The 26,777-nt window shown below is 43.3% G+C and overlaps 1 protein-coding gene across 1 annotated transcript in view; it reads left to right on the forward strand.

Annotated features, from left to right (window-relative positions):
- Positions 1 to 3,398: 3,398 nt before the first annotated feature.
- Gle1 (GLE1 RNA export mediator) overlaps positions 3,399 to 26,777 on the forward strand; it is a 36,128-nt gene continuing 12,749 nt past the window's right edge. Inside the window, exons 1-9 of the mRNA XM_057755668.1 lie at positions 3,399 to 3,584; positions 5,608 to 5,835; positions 12,461 to 12,571; positions 14,141 to 14,289; positions 14,477 to 14,537; positions 15,312 to 15,566; positions 17,972 to 18,203; positions 19,579 to 19,691; positions 20,131 to 20,200. Of these exons, the coding sequence (XP_057611651.1) occupies positions 3,486 to 3,584; positions 5,608 to 5,835; positions 12,461 to 12,571; positions 14,141 to 14,289; positions 14,477 to 14,537; positions 15,312 to 15,566; positions 17,972 to 18,203; positions 19,579 to 19,691; positions 20,131 to 20,200 (1,318 nt within the window). The 5' untranslated portion in view covers positions 3,399 to 3,485. The remainder of the gene's footprint in view (positions 3,585 to 5,607; positions 5,836 to 12,460; positions 12,572 to 14,140; positions 14,290 to 14,476; positions 14,538 to 15,311; positions 15,567 to 17,971; positions 18,204 to 19,578; positions 19,692 to 20,130; positions 20,201 to 26,777) is intronic.

Below are 26,777 nucleotides of genomic sequence, written 5' to 3' on the forward strand. Positions count from 1 at the left end.
ACAGCCGTGGGTGCTGGGAACCGAACTCTTATATTTTTGGTTGTGAGCCTAGCCTTTAATGGCTGAGCCATCTCTCCAGCCCTCTCTGTAGCTTTGTAGCCTGTCCTGGAACTAGCTCTTGTACACCAGGCTGGCCTCGAACTCACAAACAAATCCTCCTACCTCTGCCTCCCGAGTGTTGGGATTAAAGGTGTGTGCCACTGGCTTGGAGAGATGGCTCAGAGGTTAAGAGCATTGCCTGCTCTTCCAAAGGTCCTCAGTTCAATTCCCAGCAACCACATGGTGGCTCACAACCATCTGGTGCCCTCTTCTGGCCAGCAGGCATACACACAGAACATTGTATACATAATAAATATTTAAAAAAAAAAAAAAAGGTGTGTGCCTTTTTCATATTTTTTTCTCTTTGGTTTTTGGTTTTTCTATTGCTAGAATAAAACACCATGACCAAAGTAGCTTCTAAAAGACAGTGTTTAATTTCACTTATTGATTCAGAGGGTTAGAGTTCAGAAATGTGGACCAAATAGCAGAGAGCTTACATGTAGATCCATACCACGAGGGAGACAGTGAGGGAGCACCAGGAATTGGGAGTCTTTTGAAACCTCCAAACCTGCCCAGTGGCACACTTCCACTAACAAAGCCACACCAGATTCTTCCCAAACAGCTTCACTAGCTAGGGACCAAGTCAATTATACTATGAGCCATTTTCATTCAAATTACTACAGCAGCTAATCATTCTAACCCAAGATTGGGGCTGGAGAGAGAACCCTTAAGAACCTTTGTTCTGGTGGTTTGAGGAGGAACACCTAGGAATCTGAGGGAAAAAAAGCCCTTCTTGCTCTTGCAGAGGTTCTTGAATTTATCAAGGTGGGCTGCAGAGATGTAGTTAAGAGTACAAACTATTCTTGCCCACATCAGGCAGCAACTCAGTCCAGCCCCTGGGATATCAATTCCTCCGGCCTTCAGCCTCTACACTCAAGTGTAGTCTAGTCAAACTTTCTTTGGACTACTAGTTCTCAAAAAAACACAGAAATGTCTTATTAACCATGAATCTTGGCCCTAGCTTGATTAGGCTTGTTCACAACTAGCTCTTATAACTTACCCTGTTTTTATTCATCTATATTCTGTCCTGTGGTTTGTTACCTCTTCTCCATACTCTAAGTCCAACTCCTGGGTCTGGCTGGCGAAAATCCACATGCCTCAGATTCTTCCCAAGTTCCTCTCCTTGGAAATCCTGCCTATCCTCTGCTGCCTAGCTTTTGGCCATTTAACTCTTTATTAAACCAATCAGAAGGCATCTTAGATAGTGTACAAAAAGATTACCCCACAACACTTGTGCACATTTATTCACACATTGAAAACAAATACACTTTTTTGTTTGAGGCAGGATCCTACCAAGTAGCCTCTGGATAGCCGATAGCCTAGAACTCATGTAGACCAGCCTGGTCTTCAAATCAGAGATCCCCTGTCACTGCCTCCCACATGCTGGGATTAAAGGCATGTGCCACCATGCCCTGGCTCCCAAAGAATTTCTCAAGAAAGAACAGTTGGCACACTTAGACTAATGCACATATTTGTGTGTGTGTGTGTTTCTCTGTGTGCAATTCATTTTTCTTTTGCCAAACTAGTGTTTGCCAAACCTCTGCACCACAGAGTTGAGCCGTGTAACCGTGTAACTGTTTTGACTTGGAGTCCTTTCCTGGGGATACTTTTTGTTTTTGTTTTTTTCCAAGACAAGGGTTTCTCTGGGTATCCCTGGCTGCCTGGAACTCACTTTGTAGACCAGGCTGGCCTCAGACTCAGGGATCTGCCTGCCTTTGCCTCCCAAGTGCTGGGATTAAAGGCCTGTGCGCCACCACACTCAGATCACTCCTGGGACTCTTGTATTAACCTTTATAAAATATTTTACTAGAAGTTCACAGATTTTATAAACTTAAAAAATAATAACAGGGGGCTGGAGAGATGGCTTGGTGGTTCAGAGCACTGGCTGCTTTTTTAGAGGCCCTGAGTTCAATTCCCAGCAACCACATGATGGCTCATGACCATCTATAACAAGTCTGATGTCCTCTTCTGGCCTGCAGGTATAATAGTAAAGCATTAATACATAAAATAGAAATAAGTAAAAGAATTTTAAAAACAATAAGAAAAAATTATGCATGTGTGCCATGTGCATGCCTCGTGTCCAAAGAGACCAGAAAGAGAGCAATGGATCTGCTAGGGCTGAAGTATCCATTGGGAGCTGCCATGTGGGAGCTGGAAATTGAACTCAGATCCTCTGCAAGATTAGTAAGCACTCTTAACACCTGAGCCATCTCTCCAGAAAAAAATACTATCTTCCCCATCTCAAAAGATGTCAGAGAGTCATGGGTAGTAGAAGGTCAAAATGTGTAGAGCATCCATCAAAGCCATCTCTGGGCATTTGTGAACAAAATTACATTAAGATTCAACCATGTGTGGTGGAATAAGGGAGGGTTAAGTGAGACCTATTAAAATTCAAAGTTATCAATTCAGTTTTTTGTTTTTATGTTTTTAGAGACAGTAGCTTTGTAACTTTGGGGCCTATTCTGGAACTCGCTCTGTAGACCAAGCTGGCCTGGAACTCACAGAGAACCGCCTGTCGCTGCCTCCCGGGTGCTGGGATTAAATGTATGCGCCACTACCCTCCCGCATCAATTCAGTTTTTTAGTATATTTACCAGAGTGTGATTATTACCATGATCTAATTTTAGTTCATCTCATGAATCCCAAGAAACCCCGCCCTCATTTGTAGTCACTCGCTGTCTCACGTGTCTGACAATCTCTAATGGCTCTGGGTTTGTTCATTCTGGAGACCTCACATGAAAGGAATTGTATATAGTGTTCTCTCCTTACTTGCTTTTTTGTTTTGGGTCGTCCCCCTGACAACCGCCCCGAGACAGGGTTTCAGTGATCCACCTGCCTCTGCCTCTCAGATGCTGGTATTAAAGGCATGCGCCAGACCCGCCCAGCAAAGTGTCGCTTTTTCTTAGCAAAATGTTTTCAAGGTTTATGTTACAGAAGGTACTATATTCACCCGGGACAGGGGAAGAATTCCACTGGACTTCACAGAATATTTTACCAATTCAGATGATTTGGGAGGCTATCACACTACTATTAATACCGGTATGAATATTCATGTACAACCATTAGTGCAGACGCGTTTCATTTTTCTAGCGTAGCTCTATTAGAAATGATTCCTCCGTTTGGCTTCTCCAGAACTGTCAGTCTCTCACAGTAGCGGCCTCACACAGCCTCATTTCCGCTTTCTTGCTCGCACAACCATCTGCGCAGGCGCATGCGTTGCCGCGTGGGCGGGGGGCCGCTGACGGGGTGCGTCTGCGACCGTTACGGACCAGGCTGCGCCGGATGTGGGGCGGGAAGCCCGGAAGCGGAGTCCGGCGCCTCCTGGGCGGCGGATTCGAGGGTTTGTTTTGTCAGTAGAGTTTTCTGAGGCGCCGCCGGTCGCCCGCCATGCCGTCCGAGAGTCGCTGCTGGGAAACTCTAAGCGCGCTGCGGAATTCCAGCAAAGGCCGCCTGCGCTACCACCGCGAGTGGCTGGTGCACTACGAGGTGAGCGGTGGCCGTCGTCACGCGATTACAACGCTCCCTCGAGCCGGACGCGGAGGACCGGATGTGGCGATGGGCCGGGTTGCTTTTTTGACTCCCGTGCACACAACCTTATCCCGCCTGTTCTAGTTGATCTATGGCCGCTGCACTTCACGGGAAGCCTCCTGCCCGAAGACGTCACCGTAACCCAGTGCCGGCTGCGGGTCAGCAGCTATGGCCTCTCATTCTCTTCATTTGCTTTATAACCAACTTGTTAGGACAGCGGTTCTCATTCTGTGGGTCGCGACTCCTTTGGGGTAGTCACCTAAGACCATCGGAAAAACACATCATTTGCATTACGACTCATAATAGCCAAATTATAGTTAGGAAGTAACAACGAAGATAATAAACGTTATGGTTAGGGTCACCGCAACCTGAGAAACTGTATTTAAAGGTCGCAGCATGTGGAGGTTGAGAATCACTGCACGGAGCCCCAGGTTTCTCAAAGAGTGTTTGATTTGACCTGATTCTAGTGCAGCCAGTGTAATGAGCCCAGTTTTATATTCCTGGCAGACCTGGGGATGTGGACGTGATCCCTGTAACTAGTATTTGCAATGCCCGTCGCTAAATGCTTGGTGGCTTTTCTAATCAGTGATCACATTTGCCCGCCTACTGCCTTGTGGCAGTATGTCGAGTTTATCTGTATTCACAGGCTTGAACAACCGTACCCAGTGTGAGGATACCTTCGGACTCCAAACTAATGGTGCACACGATAGTTTACTTGATAATTTCTCACGGGCTGTATTCTCTCTGATGTTTTTGATTCCTTTCATAGTTGCCTTAGTGAGGGCCAGTGGGATGGCTCAACTGATGAGGGCACTTGCTACAGGAGCCTGAAGGCCTGAATTCAACCCCTAGAACCCATGTCAAGGTGGAGGGAGAAAACTAACTTTACAAACTCTTACGTCCAGACACCATGGCACCCCACCCTCCACCATCCCTTGCACACACAAACCATAAGTTTTAAATATTTGTTCGTTTTAGGCTGTGGTTCTCAACCTTCCTACTGCAACAACCATTTAATACAGTCCTCATGTTGTAGTGACCCCTAGACGTAAAGTTATTTTGTTGCTACTTCATAACAAATTTTGCTACTGTTATTAATTGTAATGTAATCTGATATACAAGATATCTGATATGTGACTCCAAAGAGGTTGTGATCCATGGGTTAAGAACTACTGCTTTTGTACCTGAAGTTTGCTTTGAACTCCTGACGCTCCTTCTACTACTTCTCTTAGTGTTAAAATTCTAGGCATGTGCCAACACATCTGACTTTAATCTGACTTTTTTTAGATATGTGGTCCAGGTCATTATGAAATATCCACTCATGCTGATGAGATTAGCTCCATGGGTATAGTTGGTTGCTGCATAAGCTCAGTGACTGAGTTCAATTCCCAGAACCTATGTGGGAGAGGATACCAGGATTGACTCTACAAGTTTCCCTTTGACCTCCACGTGTGCGCTGTGGCACATGAGCCTCTACATACACACTAACAGTACTAGTACATTTTAAAACACATTAATAACATAACAGCAGCAGTAATAACCACTATTGCTGTGTACAGTGGCTTATGATCTCAGCACTTCAGAAGTGGAAACAGGAGGGTCAGTTCAAGGTCATCTCAATTTGATACTCTGTCTCAAAAACAAAAAGATGAAGAAAGCCTACTGTCTTTTCATCTCTGATTGTTAGTGCAGTACCTTTATCTTCAGTGTTAATTTTTTTCTTTGGCCGGGCGGTGGTGGCGCACGCCTTTAATCCCAGCACTTGGGAGGCAGAGGCAGGCAGATCCCTGTGAGTTCGAGACCAGCCTGGTCTACAAGAGCTAGTTCCAGGACAGGCTCCAAAACCACAGAGAAACCCTGTCTCGAAAAACCAAAAAAAAAAAAATTTTTTTTTCTTTGCTTGGGCCCTCAGTTGTTGAACACTGCATGTAATATCTTCTGTCAGTGGGTATACAAATAGGCTCAACCGTTGTCTCCTTAGGATGTTTTGGAAGAATGCACATCTCTTCCCAAACTGTCTTCTTACTCTGGATGGGTGGTAGATCATGTTCTACCCAACACCTCACCCCACGTGCAAGAGAACTCTCCTTCCTCTGATCATTCGCCATCCTTTGGATCTGGTTCAGGCCTGGACCAACCCTCACTTCTTAAGTCTCCTGTCAGAAGCACCCCAGAATCCCCCTCACCTTCAACACCAAATGGAATCAAGGTAAGGTATGAAGACAGAATACCTGTTGGCTGCAAAATTGAATTGTATAATACAGTCACATGACAGTGACATTACCCTGGAGAAATGATTGTTTCCTATTGCAGCTGTTTGTAGGAACAATATTTATCATATCTCCTATTGTTCTTGTGTATGTGTGGATGTATGCATGTGTCTGGAGGCCAGAGGTCAGCTTTGGGTATTTATTCTCAAGGGCCACCTGTCCTGTAGACCATGCTGGCCTTGAATTCACAGAGATCTAAATGCCTACCTAATGCTGGGATCAAAGGTATGTGCTACCATGCTCGGCTCTTCACCTTGTTTTTGGAGACAGTGTCTCTCATTGGCCTGGAGCTCACCAATTAGGATTCACTGGCAGAGCAGCAGTTCAAGGAGTCTTCCTGTCTCCTCTTCCCCAGTGTTGGAATTATGAGCATGTGCTACCATGCAGATTTATATGGATCAAACAACCTTAGGCCTTCCTGTTTACACTTTACCCATTAAGATGTCTCCTCAGCCCAAGAAGAAACATCATTTTATTAAAGAAGACCAGTGTGACACCAGGTGGCGCACACCTTTAACAGCAGCACTTGAGAGGCAGAGGCAGGTGTTCAAGGCCAGCTTGGTCTACATAGTAAATTCCAGGCCAGCCACAGCTACTTAGTGAGATGCTGTCTCAAAAAAAGAAGAAAAGTGTAGCATAAATAATAAAAACCCAGAGATAGACATAGGGGTTAAAGCTAAAGGTCAGAGAAGCAGAACAGTAAGCCACTAGAGAGACCTTTTACTCTACCTCAGACCAAATGGGTGATCCTCAGACTGCCTAGATTGCACTTCGTTTCCACCAAAGCTCAGACTCCACACTCTAGTGAGGGCCTGTCTCTTCCCCTTTAAATTCCTTTCTCCACACAGCCATATTGCTCCTGTCTCTACCGTCCTATTGCCCAGATTAAGGGTGAATGCCTCCCAAACTTTGGGTTTAACGGGGTAAGCCACCACCACCTGGATCTGTTTTTGGATCAATTTTGTGTAGCCCAGGGTAGCCTTAAACTCACAGAGATCCGTCTGCCTTTGTTTCCTTAGTCCTGAGATTAAAGGTGTGTGCCACTACTCCCTGGCTTCTAGTGGCTTAGCTTTGTACTCTAATCTTCAGGCAAGCTTATTTATTAAAATATAAATAAAATATCACTGCAGAAAAGTATTGTGCTTCTTGGTCTTTTGGAGAAGATCAGATGTAAATCAGTTAGGGCCAGGAATGGGGAGAGGGATGAACAAAGTTGACATCATGAAAAACGCAGTGATTCTAATCTGTTCACCACTCTTGTTGGCAGTGTGAACCTGGGAGGGCGGGGCCTAAAAATAAGTCAGAGGGAAGCCTTATGTAATAGGCAACTTTATTCAGAGTGTTAGGCAATTTATACTCTGAGGCTTTAGAAGAGTCACATGAGTGAGGTGTTCAGTCACACACATGTGGCAAAAACATGTTTTCCCATAGAGACATATAAATAAATAACAACCAGTTATAATGAATAATCAGAAATAAACTCTCCCCTATCTGCTACATGTGAGAGGGGCACAAAAGCACATTCCAAGAACAATTTTGTTTTTTGAAGAAACTGAGGTTGCAAGATGCTTGTCATGTTTTCTTGGAATTTTCTTACAAGCACTCAGAAATCCCCTTGTAGACCTGTACTGTGTTCTGACATGAACCTAAATTATTTTCATTATTGGTGGGTTTATAGGCCCATTATTGGTTCCTAAGTAGGATGTGTTAGGCTTTGGAACTCAAGAGTCCCTTAAAGAATCTGGGTTTAGCTCCCCCCCACTCCACCCCAGGCAGCAACATTTAAAGGTGAGGCTTTGGGAAGTGACTAGATCATTATCTTCAGTAGATTAATACATTAATGGGTTCATAATCTGATAGATTGCCAGGGTTGTAAACATAGTAGATGGCACCAAGTTGAAGGGAGTGGATCCTTGTGACTTAAATCTAATCCCAGGCCTCCTCCTTTCTCTTTCTTTTGCTTCCCAACCACCTACAGTGGCTACTTGTAGTCGGAGACTGCTTGTGCGTTCCTGGCCACCCAAAACCAAATAATCACACAGAAAATATATTACAGCACTGCTCAAGCTTCTTAACTCTTACATCTCAGATTAACCCATTTCTATTATTCTGTGTATTGGCACGAGGCTGTGGTTTACTGGTGAGGATCCAGTGCCTGTCTCTTTTGGCAGGTATATGGCATCTCCTTGACTCTGCCTACTCTCTCTCTGTATCTCTTCCAGCCTGGCTATGTTCTGCCCTGCCACAGGCCAAAGCAGCTTTATTCATTAACCAATAAAAGCAACACATGTACAGAAGGACCTCCCACATTATCTTCCCTTTTCTGTCTAAATAAGAGGAAGGTTGTTTAACATTAACATAGTAAAATTACATTTACAAAACAATTATCATGCAAGAATTATGGTACAATATTTAGTCCATTCACATCTGGCAAATTAAGGACAATACTCTATGTTTGTAAATCTAAAGCTTTATATCTACTTTATCATAACTAAGGAAAACTATAACTAACTGTCTTAGTTCTTCAAAGACTCCAGAAGGATATAATTTTACCTAAATAAACAGGAAGTGAATTGTAAGTAACTTCCAAAACTCTAGAATTGATGGAGACATCTTGCTGCCTGGAAAGTCACCCAAGGTTCTTCTGTAACATTGGGGCATCCATCTTTAGCCTACAAGCCCATAGTATCCAGAAGACTTTTCCATGAAGCAGGAAATTTGAAGGTCTGTTCTACCTTCTAATGGCAAAGTTCATCATTTGCTTTCTTCTGTGTCCAGTAGAATATCTGGCAGTTTGTTCTATGAAGCAGGAACCCTGAAGGACCATCCCTTCTGTTGGAAAGTTTAGCAGTCACTTTTCTATGGGTCCTGCATGTCCAATTCATGCAGCATATCATAAAGCAGTCCAGGCAAGAGCACCTTTTTGCCCAAATGGCTAGCAAACTACATAAGGAGACTCTTCGATGCCTATCTTCCTCTTGAAGTAATTGGTGCTGCCAGAAACAGACATGCCTCACTTTCTATGTTCTTAAAACATTTTAAATGCCATATTCTATAGGTCTTTGGAGTGGTGAAGATTAACCGAAATAAACTGGGCAGTGGTGGTGCACGCCTTTAATCCCAGCACTCGGGAGACAGAGGCAGGCGGATCTCTGGGAGTTCGAGGCCAGCCTGGTCTACAAGAGCTAGTTCCAGGACAGGCACCAAAGCTACAGAGAAACCCTGTCTCGAAAAAAAAAAAAAAGGGCCGGGCGGTGGTGGCGCACGCCTTTAATCCCAGCACTTGGGAGGCAGAGGCAGGCGGATCTCTGTGAGTTCGAGACCAGCCTGGTCTACAAGAGCTAGTTCCAGGGCAGGCTCCAAAAACCACAGAGAAACCCTGTCTCGAAAAACCAAAAAAAAAAAAAAAAAAAAGATTAACTGAAATACATCTCTGTATATTTAGAAAACTAATATAATTAAAAGTTAGATTATTACAGATAACTATTAATCTGTATTTCTTAATTATACATTACATTTTTAAATGAGCTGCACAAACACAATACCTTAAACAAGAGCAAAAATACATATAGTGTAGCAAATCAATGTTAAATTTGTGTCAGTAGACCAAGATCCATACCAATACAACGTATTCATCTCTATATAATATCTCCCTCGCCGGGCGGTGGTGGCACAAGCCTTTAATCCCAGCACTCGGGAGGCAGAGGCAGGCGGATCTCTGTGAGTTCGAGACCAGCCTGGTCTACAAGAGCTAGTTCCAGGACAGGCTCCAAAACCACAGAGAAACCCTGTCTCGAAAAACCAAAAATAAATAAATAAATAAAAAAATAATAATAATATCTCCCTCATTTCCATTAACCAACCCTTTCGAAATGAAAATAAACATTTATAAACAATCATTTTTGGGATTTTGGCATTGCTTTCTCCAGACTGCTTCCAGCTGTTTGTTGGGCAAATTATTTTTAGGGTTCACAGAGACATTTTTTGTGGGAAGTTTGTTCCATCAAACCACATTAGCTTGGAAGGAATACACAAGTTCTCTTCTTCTGTGGAAACAAAAGCAGAATCTCTTTTCAAAAGAACCATATCCTTAGATTCAAATTTTGAAGTCAAGATACCTTTAAAATATATATGTTGGGTGGGCTGGAGAGATGGCTCAGAGATTAAGAGCATTGCCTGCTCTTCCAAAGGTCCTGAGTTCAATTCCCAGCAACCACATGGTGGCTCACAACCATTTGTAACGGGGTCTGGTGCCCTCTTCTGGCCTGCACTCATACACACAGACAGAATATTGTCTACATAATAAATAAATTTTTTTTTTTTTTTTTTTTTTTGGTTTTTCGAGACAGGGTTTCTCTGTGGTTTTGGAGCCTGTCCTGGAACTAGCTCTTGTAGACCAGGCTGGTCTCAAACTCAGAGATCCGCCTACCTCTGCCTCCTGAGTGCTGGGATTAAAGGCGTGTGCCACCACCGCCCGGCTAAATAAATATTTTTTAAAAAAAGACAAAAAATATATACGTTGGTTTAGCTTAGCAGCCCCCAGAATCAAATGTCTCTCTTCAGTCAAAAAATTCACAACAATATACATAATTCTGATTCTCTGTGTATATTCCATCTTTACATGCCTTACTTTTCTTCACCTCTTTAATCTATGACTGACTGCTGTTTTTGTTTTGTTCTGTTTTGTTTTTCGAGACAGGGTTTCTCTATAGCTTTGGAGCCTGTCCTGGAACTCACTTTGTACATCAGGCTGGCCTTGAATTCACAGAGATCTGCCTGCCTCTACCTCCCACGTGCTGTGCTCACCACCACCCGTTGCCTTTTTTTTGTGTGTTAAGTGGCATGCACAGCACCAATTCTGTGACCCTGTTTGTTGGCCCCGACTAGTGCAACATGGCGAAGGCATGTTCATGACCTCTGCAAGTCATACTTACCACCCCAGCTCCAGGGATGCAGTGGGTGTATGTTGCCATTAAGCAGTTTGTAACATGCTACTTACCGACCCCAACCCCATTTAAGTGCTCTGTAACTGGACCAGCAGGAACCAGGAAACCCGCTCTTAAAGGAGCCATGCAGTTTTTACTGCTAATGCTGAGTAGGAATTTTTCTCTTAGAGGAATTATGTCTCTGCTTGCCTCTGGGAAACAGAGCCCACCCAAGAAAAATGCTGCTACCAAGAAGCTGTACTTTATTCTTTTTGTGTCTGGAATTTTTTCCCAATCTCTGTCAGGTTTTATGTGAATGTAGTTGCCCCATGTTGGAGCCCCATTTTGTAGATGGAGACTGCTTGTTCATTCCTGGCTGCCCAGACCTAAATAATCACACAGAAAATATATTAACTACAACACTGCTTGGCCTACTAGCTCAGAATTCTTTGTTTTTGTTGTTGTTGTTTGTTTGTTTGTTTTTTAGCTCAGAATTCTTTTTTTAAAAATATTTATTTATTTATTATGTATATAATATTCTGTCTGTGTGTATGCCTGCAGGCCAGAAGAGGGCACCAGACCTCATTACAGATGGTTTTGAGCCACCATGTGGTTGCTGAGAATTGAACTCAGGACCTTTGGAAGAGTCATGTCTCCAGCCCCCTAGCTCAGAATTCTTATTAACCAACCCTTACATCTTAAATTAACCCATTTCTATTAATCTGTATATTGACATGAGGCTGTGACTTACTAATAAGGATCCGGCGTCTATTTCCTTTGGCAGCTGTATGGTGTCTTATGTCTGCCTACTCTCTCTCTATATCTCTTCCAGCCTGGTTATATTCTGCCCTGCCATAGACGATAGCTTTATTTATTAACTAATAAAAGGAACACATATACAGAAGGATATACCACATCAGCTGCTTTTCTCTACATGTTCTGCCTTAGCACAGACTTGAAACAAGCAATAAGTAACCAGTTGTATCAGGCTTTCTTTTAAGTCGTGATACAGAGACTTACTATATGAATATTCAGCCTTATCTTATGCTCATCCAACTAGATATTATAACTTATATTAACCTATTTTCCTTTATCTACGTCTTACCTCAAGGCTTTTTGCCTTTCTTTCATTGTGTACGTCCTGCTTTCCTGCTTCCTCCTTGGCTGGCCCAGGGGCATCTCCTCTCTTTCTCATTCTCTTACCCTCGCCTTTCATCTTCCCGTCCCTCCCTCCCAGACTCCTAGATTCCTCCTCCTATTTATTCTCTCGGCCCACCAGCTGCACCTGTGCCTCTATTGCCTAGCTGTTGGCCATTCTTCAGCTTTTTATTAGATCAATCAGGTGCCTTCAGTAGGCAAAACCACACATCTTTATATCATTCAATAAATGCAGCATAAACAAATGTAAACTATCTTCATATAGTTAAAGTAATATTCCATAACAGCAAGTGAATCAAGTGACTATGTATGGAAACCTCTGAACTAGGTGCCAAAATAAATCTTTCTTTTGGATAATTTTCTAGGAAAATTGCAGTGACGGAAAGCTAACAAAGACATGATCTTTGTCTATAAAGACAACACAAGTTTACCATGTTGAAAATTCATTTACTTATCTGTTTGTTTGTCATCTTTTGTTTAGAGCACCCGTGAGTCCCAGAGCACTGAACCTATTGCACTTCTGTCCTCCCGAGCGATCAAAGTGGAAGGCTGCATCCGAATGTACGAATTGGTGCACAGAATGAGAGGAACAGTAAGTGAGACAATGAAGCAAGGAAGGCTTGACACTAAAGAGCCATCTTTCACTAGATCCCCCTGGGGGAGGACACTGAGACATGCTAATCATGATTTGTCACCCACTGAAAGCTCACTTTGGAGGTAGTGTGATGTAAGGATCAAAAGTGAACACTCTCAAGTGAAATTTGGTTCCATTTTCTGGCTATCCTATTTTAACTTCAGGAAAGTTTCTTAGGGATTCCTATATTCTAGTTCTTCAAAATTTGCAGATGGTCCAGATGTGTCAGATATATTTATATTATAGCAGTTGTATTTTAACTTCTCAAAGAACATCTGTATTTTAATTAATTTGACTTTGGGACTACTTCTATTTTTTTTTTTTTTTTAAATTTGTGCCTTCTCCCCTGGGACTACTTCTAGCTTATAAAGTTAAGTTTTGCCTGAGTCTATAATTGAAAATACAGCCAATTAGACAGGCTGTGATGGCACAGGCCTTTAATCCCAACATTCAGAAGGCAGAGGCAGGCAGATTTCTATGAGTTCGAGGCCAGGCTGTTCTACAGAGAGAGTTCTAGGACAGGCTCCAAAGCTACAGAGAAACCCTGTCTCTAAAACCACCAAAAACAAAACAACAAATAAACAGAAAAAAAAAAAACCCCAACAAATTAAGATCCTCTTTTTTTTTTTTTTGAGACAGGGTTTCGCTGTAGTTTTAGAGCCTGTCCTGGAACTAGCTCTTGTAGACCAGGCTGGCCTCTAACTCACAGAGATCCGCCTGCCTCTGCCTCCCAAGTGCTGGGATTAAAGGTGTGCACCACCACTGCCCAGCGCAAATTAAGATCTTAAAAAATGGCGAGAGCTTGGGGAGATGGCTTTGTGAAAGATCACTTGCCTTGTAAGCTTGAGGACATCACTTCCAATCCCTAACACCCACACAGAAAACTAGGCATGGCTATATGTATGTGCCTGTAACCCCAGCATTAGGAGAGAGAGGCATGTCTTGAAAGCTGACTGGCCAGCCACTTTCAGCCAAATGGTGAGCTTCTGATTCAGTGAGAGATCCCGTGTCAAGGCAGTTAGAGAGAGTGATAGAGGAAGACATTTGACATTTGACATCTTGCTCTGTAAGTGTATACACACAACATAATACACAGACCACAAAACCACTAGCCCTCCACACATACACACACACAATCACAACTGGAAATAAGCACAACTGATAGAATACTTACTGAGCATGCACAAAGCCATGGGCTCAGAAACTGGAACCATAGAAAACTGAGCCCATGCTCATATTTCCAGCACTAAGGAGGTGGAGATAAGTAGAATTTAAAGGTCATCCTTAGCTACAGAACAAGTTTGAGATCAGCAGGAGCTACATGAAATCTTGTCTCAAAAAAAAAAAAGAAAAAAAGAAAAAAAATCCCCTCCAAAGTATAAGTGCACCTACACAGCTCTTGAGAAGCAAGCTAGTGGTTCCCTGCTCTGGAGTCTCCCAGGTTCTAGGGCTGAGGGCAATCAGTGGTCAAGGAGAAGACAAACCGGATGGCCGCGGCCTCCAAAAGCAGGTGCTGGTTCTTCTCAGGAGGGCCTGAGGCAGTGGCAGGAGGAGCAGGAGAGGAAGGCACGAGCCCTCTCCGAGACGGCGTCTGAGCAACTGAAGAGGTTTGATGAGCTGAAGGGACTGAAGCTGCACAAGGAATTCCAGGATTTACAGGAGGTGATGGAGAAGAGGTCAGTCTTACTGAGTGACTGCTGCAAATGTCTGTGTGGTCAGCTTGATTGTTTTCCCAGGGAAATCCCCAGGTGAAAGCCAGTCCTTAAGCATCAAAAGTGCCCGACCTTAGGAAAAGCCCTACTGTGACAGTGAGGGGAGGGAAACCATCTCAGGAGACCTACCTGACTCTGCCTTGTTCATCAGTACCAGAGAAGCCCTGGGCCACCAGGAGAAGCTAAAAGCTGAGCATCGCCACAGAGCCAAGGTCAGTGCCTGGGAGAATCAGCATGATTGAATTGGTGACTGTCTCTAGCCCTCTGAATTTTTCATCAGCTGGCCATTGATCCATGATCATGCTCCTAGCTAGTGGCTGTGTAGTAGCTCTTCCTCACTGTGATGACAAAGGAAAAGGGGCTTGTTTCAACTGTTGGTGTCAGTTGGCCCAGAAAGCCTCTGCACTCTGGGTTTCCCCCTTTTCTCCTTTTCCTCCTTGGGGCTCAACCTGTGGGAATGGTACCACCCACATTCGAGCAGGCTCTCCCCCTTTGTTAATCCTCCCTGACAATGTCCTCAGAAACCTGTAGAGGTACGATTTACTAATCTCCTAGGTTATTTTTCTTTTTTTTTTTTTTTTCTTTTTTTTAAGGTTCTTTTTTTTTTTTTTTTTAATATTTATTTATTTATTTATTTATTTATTTATTATGTATACAGTATTCTGTCTGTCTGTGTCTGCAGGCCAGAAGAGGGCACCAAACCCCATTACAGATGGTTGTGAGCCACCATGTGGTTGCTGGGAATTGAACTCATGACCTTTGGAAGAGCAGGCAATGCTCTTAACCACTGAGCCATCTCTCCAGCCCCTCCTAGGTTATTTTTCAATCAATCAAGCTTAAAATTGCAATTAACCTGTGTATTGGCCTTGGGGAATTTATTTTCTCCTTTGAGCCCACTTGTGAAAAGATGTAACTCATCTAGGGTTTGAGCAGTGTGGAAAGGGAAAGGCTCCCCTACTCAGCGACTCAGTGGCCCCTTTCAGTAGATTCTCAACCTGAAGCTTCGAGAGGCAGAGCAGCAGCGTGTGAAGCAGGCAGAACAGGAGCAACTTCGGAAGGAGGAAGGCCAGGTCCGTCTACGCAGCCTGTACACCCTGCAAGAGGAGGTCCTTCAGCTTAACCAGCAGCTGGATGCCTCCAATCAGCACAAGGACCTGCTGAATGTCGACCTGGCTGCCTTCCAGACCCGGGGCAACCAGCTGTGTAGCCTCATCTCCGGAATCATTCGCACCACCTTGGAGGTAAGGGATTACAGAATGACAACAAAGCTGCTTAAAGTAAAAATGTATTTTGAGTCGGGCGGTGGTGGCGCACACCTTTAATCCCAGCACTTGGGAGGCAGAGACAGGTGAATCTCTGTGAGTTCGAGACCAGCCTGGTCTACAAGACCTAGTTCCAGGACAGGCTCCAAAGCCACAGAGAAACCCTGTCTCGAAACCAAAAAAAAAAAAAAAAAAAAAATGTATTTTGATTTACAAATAATGCCAACCTGTTGGAGGAAATACCAGTGATTGCTTGATCAGTGCGGTAAGAACTGGGGACAGCTCTCTGGTAAAGCATTTGTTAGCTTTCATGAGGTCCTGGTAATGTAAGAAGAAAACGTAGCAAATAATAGCTATAAATACATAAAAATTAAGATTAAATATATCTTCATATTTTCATTGTATTCTATATTTTATGTTTAGTGTAAAGCCAGAGACAAACATTAAGAACAATAAAAAGAGGTGAGTAGATGACAGCACAAGAAAAACTAAAGTTATAAAGAAGATGTGATGTATCTAAGAACAGAAAACTTAAAGATATTACATATTTAGAAATATTTGTCACATACACTAAAATTTAATGTCCTTGATTCAAGAATGCTCTTAAAATTTGTGCAAAAAGATAAACTGCTTTCACTTTCTGCTTTTCTCATAGAAGAGAAAATGAGTAAAGGACATGACAGGTGACTTTAAAAGGTGAAATGGGGCTTGCCAGATGCCCAGCAGGGAGAGGCCTTGTGCTTAGACTGATGAACTTGGGTTCCTGGCTCACACAAGTGACAGGAGAGAGCCGACCTGCAGGAGTTGTCTGACTTTAATAATTGTGTGCGCGCACACACACACACACTCACATAGTCTAATATTTTATCAAAAACAAAAGCTGGAAAAGAACTTTGAATATTTATGGAGGAATCACCACTAATAGGACTTTTACAAATTATAGCTCTGCTTCTTTGTTGTTGTTTTTTTAATATTTATTTATTTATTATGTATACAGCATTCCTTCCATGTATGTCTGCAGGCCAGAAGAGGGCACCAGACCCCATTACAGATGGTTGTGAGCCACCATATGGTTGCTGGGAATTGAACATAGGACCTTTGGAAGAACAGTGTGCTCTTAACCTCTGAGCCATCTCTCGAGCCCCAGCTCTGTTTCTTTGTTACTGAGGCAATGTAGCCATGACTGACTTCAAATTCTCAATGCTTCCTCTTAGCTTGTTAGTGCTGGATTGCATACCTGCACCAGTGTTCCTAGCTAAACCAGCATGTGTAACTAGCATATTGTTGTAACTCTCCCCACCCTTTTATTGTTCTTTTAGATTTTATTTGTATGTATAGATATATGTCAGTATTTCTTTTTCTTTTTTTTTAAATTTATTATGTGTACAGTGTTCTGCATGCATGCCAGAAGAGGGCACCAGACCCCATTACAGATGGTTGTGAGCCACCATGTGGTTGCTTGGACTTGAACTCAGGACCTCTAGAAGAGCAGCCAGTGCTCTTAACTGCTGAGCCATTTCTCCAGCCCCCTCAGTATTTCTTTATGTACACATGTGTGTGGGTTTCCATGGAGGGTAGAAGACAATGTCACTTCTAGACCTGGAGTTACAGATGGTTGTGAGCCACCTGGCATGGGTGCCAGGACCCCAAACCCAGATGCTCTGCAAGAGCATCAATTGCTTTTAACTGCTGAGCCATTTTTCTAGCCCCCAGGTTGTTTTTTTTTTTTTTGTGACAGAGTCTTGTTGTATAGCTCAACATGGCTTGGAACTTAAGGCGTTGCTCCCCCATCAGTCCTTGAGTGCGAGGATTACCGCATATGCACCATATACTTGGTTTAGTCACAATCTTTTTATTGATTACTCTGACCAGTATTGATAAAAGCATCAACAACTCCATTATTGGTTGCTATGAATGTGATGATGATAAATATTTTGTTGTTTTTGTGTGTGCACATGTGTGGAAGTAGAAGGACAATTGTGTGGGGTCAGTTCTTTCCTACCTCTATGGGGGATCAAGGTATTACATTCAGTTTGTCAGTCAGAGTTGCTAAGCAAGTACTTTTACCCACTGAGCTATCTCTATTGCTTTTTTTGTTTTTTTGTTTTTCTTGGAAACAGGGTCTCACTGTGTAGCCCTGGCTGGCCTCAGAGTTGCAGCAGTCTTCCTGCCTCTGCCTCTCAGGTGCTAAGATTGCAGGCGTGAGCCACCACTCCCAGCTCTATGATAGTAAATCTTCAAGAGAACAGGAAAAGAGTAGGTATCAGTACTTGATCATGTGTGTGCACAGGTCCAAGAGTTCCACTTTAGAAATGTACGGTGTGTGGTGTCACCACAAGGGCACCTAGGAAATGAATGTTCAGTATTGTCTCTCACTCTTACAGAGTGGCTATCCCACAGCAGAGAACCAAGCTGAGGCTGAGCGAACACTGCAGGAAATGCGGGACCTCCTCTCAAATTTGGAGCAGGAGATCACTAGAGCCTATGAAGTCAAAAAGAAGCAGGATGAAGAGGAGGCCCGTATCAAGCTGCAAGAATCACAGGTGCAAAAGGGGCCAGGGGCTCCCACTCAGCCCACTGTGCCCAGCCCAGGCCCGGCAGGGACACAGAATGAAGGTGGGTTTTGGTGTGAATGCAGTCCTTTAACTGTTTAAGTTTCAGGAGAGTTAAAAGAAAACAAACATAAAAAAGTAAATGAGAATGTGTCACACTACAGAATGTCCCAGCTCATAAGAACTTTTACATAAATGTGTTTTAGTTGATCTGGAACCAATTTCAAATTCTAGCACTTGAAAAGGCTGTTATGTCTAATGGTGTGTTATTCCAAATATTGCTAAGTATTTTATAAGAATTAGGATTTGGGTTTTTTTGTTTTTGTTGTTTTTTTTTTTTTTTTTCCCCCTGGCTTTTTGAAAAAGATAGGGTTTCTCTATTGCTTAGAACTTGTCCTGGAGCTCACTCTGTAGACCAGACTGGCCTTGAACTCACAGAGATATGACTGTCTCTGCCTTCTGAGTGCTGGGATTAAAGGTCTGCGCCACCACTACCTGACTTAAAAGAATTGTTAAAGATTTATTTATTTGAGACAAGGTTTCTCTGTAGTTTTGGAGCCTGTCCTAGAACTAGCTCTTGTAGAACAGGCTGGCCTTGAGCTCACAGAGATCCACCTGTGTGGTGTCGCAAATGAATGCAGACAGATTATATAGATATATACAGCTTTAATAAGGAAATAGACTTACAGGACCACAGGTTCCCGCGGCGGAGCAAAAGAAAAAGGGGCTGCTGGGCTCACGCCCGGCCCGGCAGATTTATCCGTAAACATTAGCCCAAGGCGAACACGCCCCCAATGGGTGGGGCTATGTCCCTACACACCTGCCTCTGCCTTCCGAGTGCTGGGATTAAAGGCATGCGCCACCACTGCCCGGCTAAGATTTATTTATTTTTGTTATGTGTGTATGAATGTTTTGCCTTTGTGTACGTATGTGCACTACACGTGTACTTGGTGCCCACAGAGACCAGATAAGAGCATTGTTGTACCTCGAATTGAAATTACAAGGAGTTGTGATCCACTATGTGGATGTGGGAACCAGAGAGGTCTAATCTTTTCCAAGAGTAGCAACTCTTACTTTTAGGATTTTTTTCAAGGATTTTCATTTGTGTAACTGCTGGACTGCAATTTCTCCAGTCTCACTACTAAGTATTTTAAGTAATATTTACAGATAACCTTGTTTAATATGTTTGAGGATCACATTGCCATGTGTTTAACCAGACAGTGGAATCTCTTTCTACTTGTATAGCGGTGTGACCTTAGCAAACAATCTTTCCATGTCTATTTCTTTACTCATTAAATAGAGATAGTAGTAGTTTCTACTTCACAGTGTGATTGTGACCACTAACGTAGTCAATCCATAGCTCAGTGCTTAGAATAGTTCTAGGTCATATGCCATGTTCAATAAGCTCACTGCCATTGAGACCTGTCTTTTATTCTCAGAACTGCAGGTAAAGGTACAAGACAGTACCATGCAGTGGTATCAGCAGCTTCAGGATGCTTCTGCCAAATGTGTGTTGGCCTTTGAGGGCCTGACCAGCAGCAAGGACAGTCAGGTAGGGAAGAGTTGGGTGGCAGAAATTCTGGCAGTGTACCCCACAGCCTGACCTCCTAAAAGAAAGTATTTGGGTGTCATGTTCCCTCATTCGTAAAGGCCTGTGCTCAGCTTTTTTTTTTTTTTAAAGATTTATTTATTTATTATGTACACAGTGTTCAGCCTCCATGTATGCCCGCAGGCCAGAAGAGGGCACCAGATCTCATTACAGATGGTTGTGAGTCACTATGTGGATGCTGGGAATTGAACTCAGGACCTCCGGAAGAACAGTCTATGGTCTATGTTCTTTTTTTTTTTTTTTTTTTTTTTGGTTTTTCGAGACAGGGTTTCTCTGTGGTTTTGGAGCAGTCTATGTTCTTAACCTCTGAGCTATCTCTCCAGCCCCTGTGTGCTCAGCTTTTCATAACACTATCTGACATGTCACCATTCTCTTTTGGCAGGCCAAAAAGATAAAAATGGACTTGCAGAAAGCAGCCACTATCCCAGTGAGCCAGATCTCCACCATTGCAGGTGGGTCAGATGGTTACGAATATTGTCCTTCACTTCATTGTCTTATTTTTCCATACTGATTGCTTTGAGGGTCTTAAAAGTGTTTTATCAGGGCTGAAGGTGTGGCTTAGTGGCAGAGCACTTGCCAAGTATGTGCAAAGGCCTGGGTTCCATCCCTACTACCACCAAAAAAAAAAAAAAAGTGTGTTCAAATTATGTTGGGTCCCGATTTTTTTTCTGTTTTTCCTCTTCAAACAGAGATAGTTGGTTCTAGTAGTACAGGCCTGTAATCCCAGCTGGTTGAGGGAAGGTTGAGGCTGGGGGATCATAAATTCAAGGACAGCATGCATAAAGTGCAATGCATTGAGACCTTACCTCAAAAGGAGAAAGTCAGAAGACACCTGGGGATGCAGCTAGTGGAACTCTTACAGACACATGCTAGGCCTAGCTCACTCCTCAGTAGCATAGAAAAGAAGAAAGGATTATTTGTTGACTCTTTTTGGAGAGATTCAAATGATTTTATTGAGAACCTGTGAGATAGGAGAGCTGGGAAAGGTGCTAAAGAAATAAGTGCTGCAGGGGATAAAGAGATCACATGCCAGACTGGAGAACTGGCTCAGCAGTTAAGAGCACTGGCTGCTCTTCCAGAGTCCTGAGGTCAATTCCTAGCAACTACAGCATGGCTCACAACCATCTGTAACGAGGTTTGGTGCCCTCTCCTGGCCTGCAGGCAAAATATTGTGTACATAAGCCGGGCGGTGGTGGCGCACGCCTTTAATCCCAGCACTTGGGAGGCAGAGGCAGGCGGATCTCTGTGAGTTCAAGACCAGCCTGGTCTACAAGAGCTAGTTCCAGGACAGGCTCCAAAACCACAGAGAAACCCTGTCTCAAAAAGCCAAAAAAAAAAAAAAAATATTGTGTGCATAATTTTTTTTTAAAGAGGGATCACATGACAAAAACCATTGACCAATTCTTCTCTATCTGTCTGTCTGTCTGTCTATTTATTTGCCTTTTTTTGAGACAGAGTTTCTTTGTGTAACCTTGACTGTCCTGGAACTAGCTCTGTAGACAAGGTTGGCCTCGAACTTAGAGATTTGCTATTTTTATTTTTTTTATAGTGTTGGGGGTTGAAGGCCTCTACCACTGAGCAACTGATATAATTTGTTTGCTTTATTGAGTTAGTGGGCCACTGTGTAGCCCAGGCTGACCTTAAATTCATCCTAGCCTGATGGGTGTTCTTGATTTCAGACATGTGCCACAACACTTGGTGTCTGAGTAATTTTTTTTAAGGGTTTTATTTATGCGTATATACATGTACCTGTATTTATGTGACTATATGAGTGTATGTCCAGGTGCCTATTGGAAACCAGAAGACAGCATTGATCCCTTGGAATATGTGAGCTGTCTCATGTGTGTATAAGGACTCTGGTTCTCAGGATTGACTAGCAGTTGCTCTTAACCACTAAACCATCTCTCAGCCCCCTGATTCATTTTTTTTTTTTAAATATTTCTTATTGTTTATTTACTTTATTTTATGTGCACTGGTGTGAAGGTGTCAGATCCCCTGGAACTGGATTTTCAGACAGTTGTGAGCTGCCATGTGGGTGCTGGGAACTGAACCCCGGTCCTCTGGAAGAGCAGTCAGTGCTCTTAACCGCTGAGCCATCTCTCCAGCACCCCCTGATTCATTTTTAATAAGCTATGTATTAATACTAAATTATTTAGAATGCTTTTTTTCCCCTTCGGGGGGGAGTGGTTTGGAGACTGGGTCTCACTATGTAGCCCTGAGTGTGGACCAGGTTGAATTCACTCACAGAGGACTCATTCCGCCTGCCTCTGCCACCCAAGTGCTGGAATTAAAGGCATCTACCACCACGCCTGGCTTTATTTATTTGTATTTTTGAAGTGGTGTTGGTAATTTAACACAGGGTTTTATATAGAATGCTAGACAAATTCTTTACCAGTGAGCACACCCTGGCTCCCCCAGCCCTAGAATGACTTTTAAGTCTAAAGTTGAAAGTTAGTACTGTAAACATTATGAAGAGAACTTGGGAGGAAATGGGAGAATACCAACCTAGGAAGTCACTTCTGCTTTTTGCTTTTGTCCTGCTTTGTCCCGTGTTAGCTTTTCCAAACTCCAATATTGACATTTTAATACTCTCCCCCCCAGAGATGTAGCAAATAATCCAAATGTTGAAAGACCCTTCTTTAGAGCCTGGGTTCAGTTTCACAGCTCTGGATGAGGAAGCCATTACAGGCTGTACCATCGAGCAGTAGAAGAGCGGCTCAAGAGCTCTTCTGCTTGCTGTGTGCCCTATCACACTCTTACTTGTTGCCAAAAAAGCACATAAATGTTGTAGATTGTGCCCTCGAGGTCATTTGACCAAGCTTACTTAGACTCCTCTGTTGCCTGCAGTTCTTTGTGGAACTGGGCAGAGTACAAATAAACTCTATTGAGGAGTTTCAAGTCGCATTGACAACGGGTGTGTGCGTGTGTGTGTGGGAGAGGGGAGGGTGGGAGGGGGGGTTGGCTGCGCTCTCCTGCCTGTCTTCATTCCTTACCTAAGTCATTGTAGTCTTAGCTGCAGCAGGGAAACAAGCAGCCTGAGCTCCTCAGAGGCTGTATTTTTTTGTTTGTTTGTTTTAGAGACTATTTATTATTATTTTTATTACTATTTATTTATTTATTATTATTATTGTCTGTTTTAGAGAGTAAGGTAGCTTTCTTTCCTTAGTCAGCTCTTGTAAAAGTCTGCCTTTGTTCCCATCCCTTCTGTCACCTGCCAGACTTTGTTCTTTGCTTCTGTCCATTCTCTCTGCTTCCTGAGATTGCTTCATTTTGCCGCTCCCTTCCTCAGCCTTTAAATGTGCTTGAGTTGCCCATATATCTTCATTGAGTCCCTCGTTCTTCTGCCTTCTGATCAGTCTCTAATCTAGCCAGTATTTCTATTCAGCCTTTGGACTACAAGCTTCTCTATGAAACAGTTCCCCTGACTCTGCAGTGCCACTGCTTCTCAGGTTCCACTTCCCTTTCCTCTCTTGCCCCTGCCTTGATTGTTTTGCTTCCTAGGGACCTGTTATCACCCACAGTTCTGTTTATCCTTTGTAATCCCATGGTGTCAAACATTACTTTTTTTTTTTTTTTTTTTTTTTTTTGGTTTTTCGAGATAGGGTTTCTCTGTGGTTTTGGAGCCTGTCCTGGAACTAGCTCTTGTAGACCAGGCTGGTCTCGAACTCACAGAGATCCGCCTGTCTCTGCCTCCCGAGTGCTGGGATTAAAGGCGTGCGCCACCACCGCCCGGCTCAAACATTACTTTTATACCAGTGACTTCTCACTCTGTCCTGGGTCATTCCTTTCTTCCAAGCTTCACAGTCTCTAACAACCACATAAGGCACTTCTCTGAAAGATGTGTCTCGGCTCCCTTTAACTAATTTATTTTCTCTGTGCCTTTTTTCTCCTTCTGGAAACTGGAAGCAATCTGCATGTCTGTTCTCATTCTGCTGTTCTTCTGGTGAGACCCAGCATGCTCTGGAATCAGTGCTCAGGAAGGTTGAGTAAGCAGAGGAAAAAGGAAAAACAAAACAAAGCAAAACTTTGTTCTTATTGTTGAAAGTGGACAATAACCATGAAGAGTTAGAATTAGGGAAGATTTATAAGTGGACATGGGCTAGTGGGTATGGTAACCACTTTAGGCATAAGGTAAAGAGGGGCTGGTTGTGAGATTTAGCTTGTGAGTCCCTTGGAAGCTGTTGGTAATAGTAGAATATGACTTTGCCGTAATGCACTAAGGAAACGTGTACAGAAGTGGACACATTTAACAACCCAATGATTCTTATTTTCTGAAACTGTTCATCCTGTAGCTCTGTGCTGTCTTTTATTTTAGGTTTTTGTTTGTGTGTTTTTCTGTGTTTCAGCGTTTCTCCGTGTTACAGCCCTAACTGTCCTAGAACTAGCTCTTATAGATCATGCTGACCTTGAATTCACAGAGATCTACCTGTGTTTGCCTTCTGAGATAAAAGGCATGCACCACCACCGCCCGGCCTTATTTTAGTTTTTGTTTTGTTTTGTTTTTTTGTTTTTGAGATTTATTTATGGGGGTTGGAGAGATGGTTCAGAGGTTAAGAGCACTGGCTGCTCTTCCAGAGGTCCTGCCTGATAGACAACATTCTGTCTCCATGTATGCTCGTACACCAGAAGAGGGCGCCAGATCTCAGTACAGATGGCTGTGAGCCACCGTGTGGTTGCTGGGAATTGAACTCAGGACCTCTGGAAGAGCAGCCAGTGATCTTAACCCCTGAGCCATCTCTTCACCCCAATTTTAGGTTTTTTGAGACAGGCTTTCACTGTATTGTAACCCTTGCCATCCTGAGACTCACCTTTAGATCGGGCTGGCCTTGAACTCACAGAGATCCTCCTGCCTCTGCCTCCTGAGTGCTGGGGTTAAAGGTGTGCACCACCACCACCACTGGACTCTGTGATGTCTTTTTAATTCATTTTTGGTTTCCTCCTGCATCTCTGGTTTAGGGGATATTTTTGAGTCATTAGACTTTTGAAGTGATTAAGAATTTCATTAAGTGTTTTTCAACTGGAGATTCTGGTTAATTAAATCATTGATGTAGGTACTGGAGTAATGAAAATGCTTACGCATGGGGAAAAACAGTGTTTATCCTAACGTGTTTCACAGTAATATTCCACATAGCCAGTGGTGGGAATGCAGTTAGATCTCTTTCAGGAAGAAGAAATTATAGTTACCTTTCCCATCTTTCCTGTTTATTTCCATCCCCACTTCACAGACTACCTATCTTTGGTTCAAGCATCAGGTCGAAGGCAGTAGGCGGTGATACAGAAACAGCTATTTCAAAGAATTGGCTATTCATTGGCTCTGTGTAGTTCTGTCTGTCCTGGAACTTGCTCTGTAGATCAGGCTGGCCTTAAACCCAGAGACTCTGCTGCCTCTGCCTCCCAAGTGCTGGGATTAAAAGCATGGGCCACCACTGCTCAGCTATGGGTTCTTCTGTATGCATGTTAAGAAATGTGAGTGTCAGCTTTCCATTCCTGTAGCAATCTTGTGAGGTATTAATTTAGTAAAAAGAAGGTTTAGTTTGGCCTTTGGAGACAGCCTGATGTCAGTGCTGGGAAGTGAAATCAGGTCCTCTGGAAGAGCAGAAAATGTTCTAACTACTGAATGATCTCTTTCAGATCTTTATAGATAGATTTATTTATTTTTATTTTATGTGTGTAAATGTTTGTCCGTGTACCGTGTGTGTTGTCTGGTGCCCTTGGAGACTAGAGGAGAGTATTGGATCCTTGGAAATAGAGTTATGCATGGTGTGAGCTTCCACGTTGGTTCTGGGAATTGAACCTGGATCCTCTGGAAGAACAGCCAGTCCTCTTAACCACTGAGTCATCTCTCTAACCCCATTTACTTATTCTTTTTTTTTTTTTTTTTTTTGGTTTTTCGAGACAGGGTTTCTCTGTAGCTTTGGTGCCTGTCCCGGAACTATCTCTTATAGACCAGGCTGGCCTCGAACTGCCAGAGATCCGCCTGCCTCTGCCTCCCGAGTGCTGGGATTAAAGGCGTGCGCCACCACCACCCGGCTCCATTTACTTATTCTTAAAGATTTATTTTTAATTATGTGTATGTGTAGGTATATACATGAAAGTAAAGTATCCTCCAAGGCTAGAGGCATCATATCTCCTTGGAGCTGCAGTTATGGGTGATTACCCACCATGGGTGCTGAGAATCAAATTTGGGTCCTCCATAAAAGCAGTACGTATTGCCGGGCGGTGGTGGCGCACGCCTTTAATCCCAGCACTTGGGAGGCAGAGGCAAGCGGATCTCCGTGAGTTCGAGACTAGCCTGGTCTATAAGAGCTAGTTCCAGGACAGGCTCCAAAACCACAGAGAAACCCTGTCTCGAAAAACCAAAAAAAAAAAAAAAAAAAAAAGAAGTATGTATTTGTAATTGCTGAACCATTTTTCTAGTCCTTCCACTTTGTTCAGTAAGACAAGAACTTAACATTTTAGCTAGACTGGCTGGTCATTGGGTCCCTAGGATCTGCCTGTCTCCATCCTGCTAGTGTTGGGTTTACAAGCATATGCTGCCATGCTCGGATTTTATGTGCAGCAAGGACTTCATCCACTGAGCCCTCTCCCTAGCCATCTATGATATGCCCATATGAAACTGTGTTTGGGTTTAGATTCTACACTTACGTACAGATGGATTTTGATAGATGGTTTACTTTGTCATTGCATTGAATAAAGGATTTGACGTTAGCTGAGCATGGTGGCGCATGTCTTTAATCCCAGCATTGGTGGCAGCTCTCTGTGAGTTCAAAGTCAGCTTGATCTACAAAGTGAGTTCCTGGACAGTTAGGGAGGTTACACAGAAAAACCCTGTCTTGGGGCTGGTGAGATGGCTCAGTGGTTAAGAGCACTGACTACTCTTCCAGAGGACCTGGGTTCAGTTCCTGGGACCCACATGGCAGCTTACAGCTGTCTGTAACTCCAGTTCCAGAGAATCTGACATCATTATATCAATGTGCATAAAATAAAGTTAAAGCCGGGCGTTGGTGGCGCACGCCTTTAATCCCAGCA

The sequence above is a fragment of the Chionomys nivalis genome, chromosome 22 (genome assembly GCF_950005125.1).
Source record: "Chionomys nivalis chromosome 22, mChiNiv1.1, whole genome shotgun sequence".
NCBI lineage: Eukaryota > Metazoa > Chordata > Mammalia > Rodentia > Cricetidae > Chionomys > Chionomys nivalis.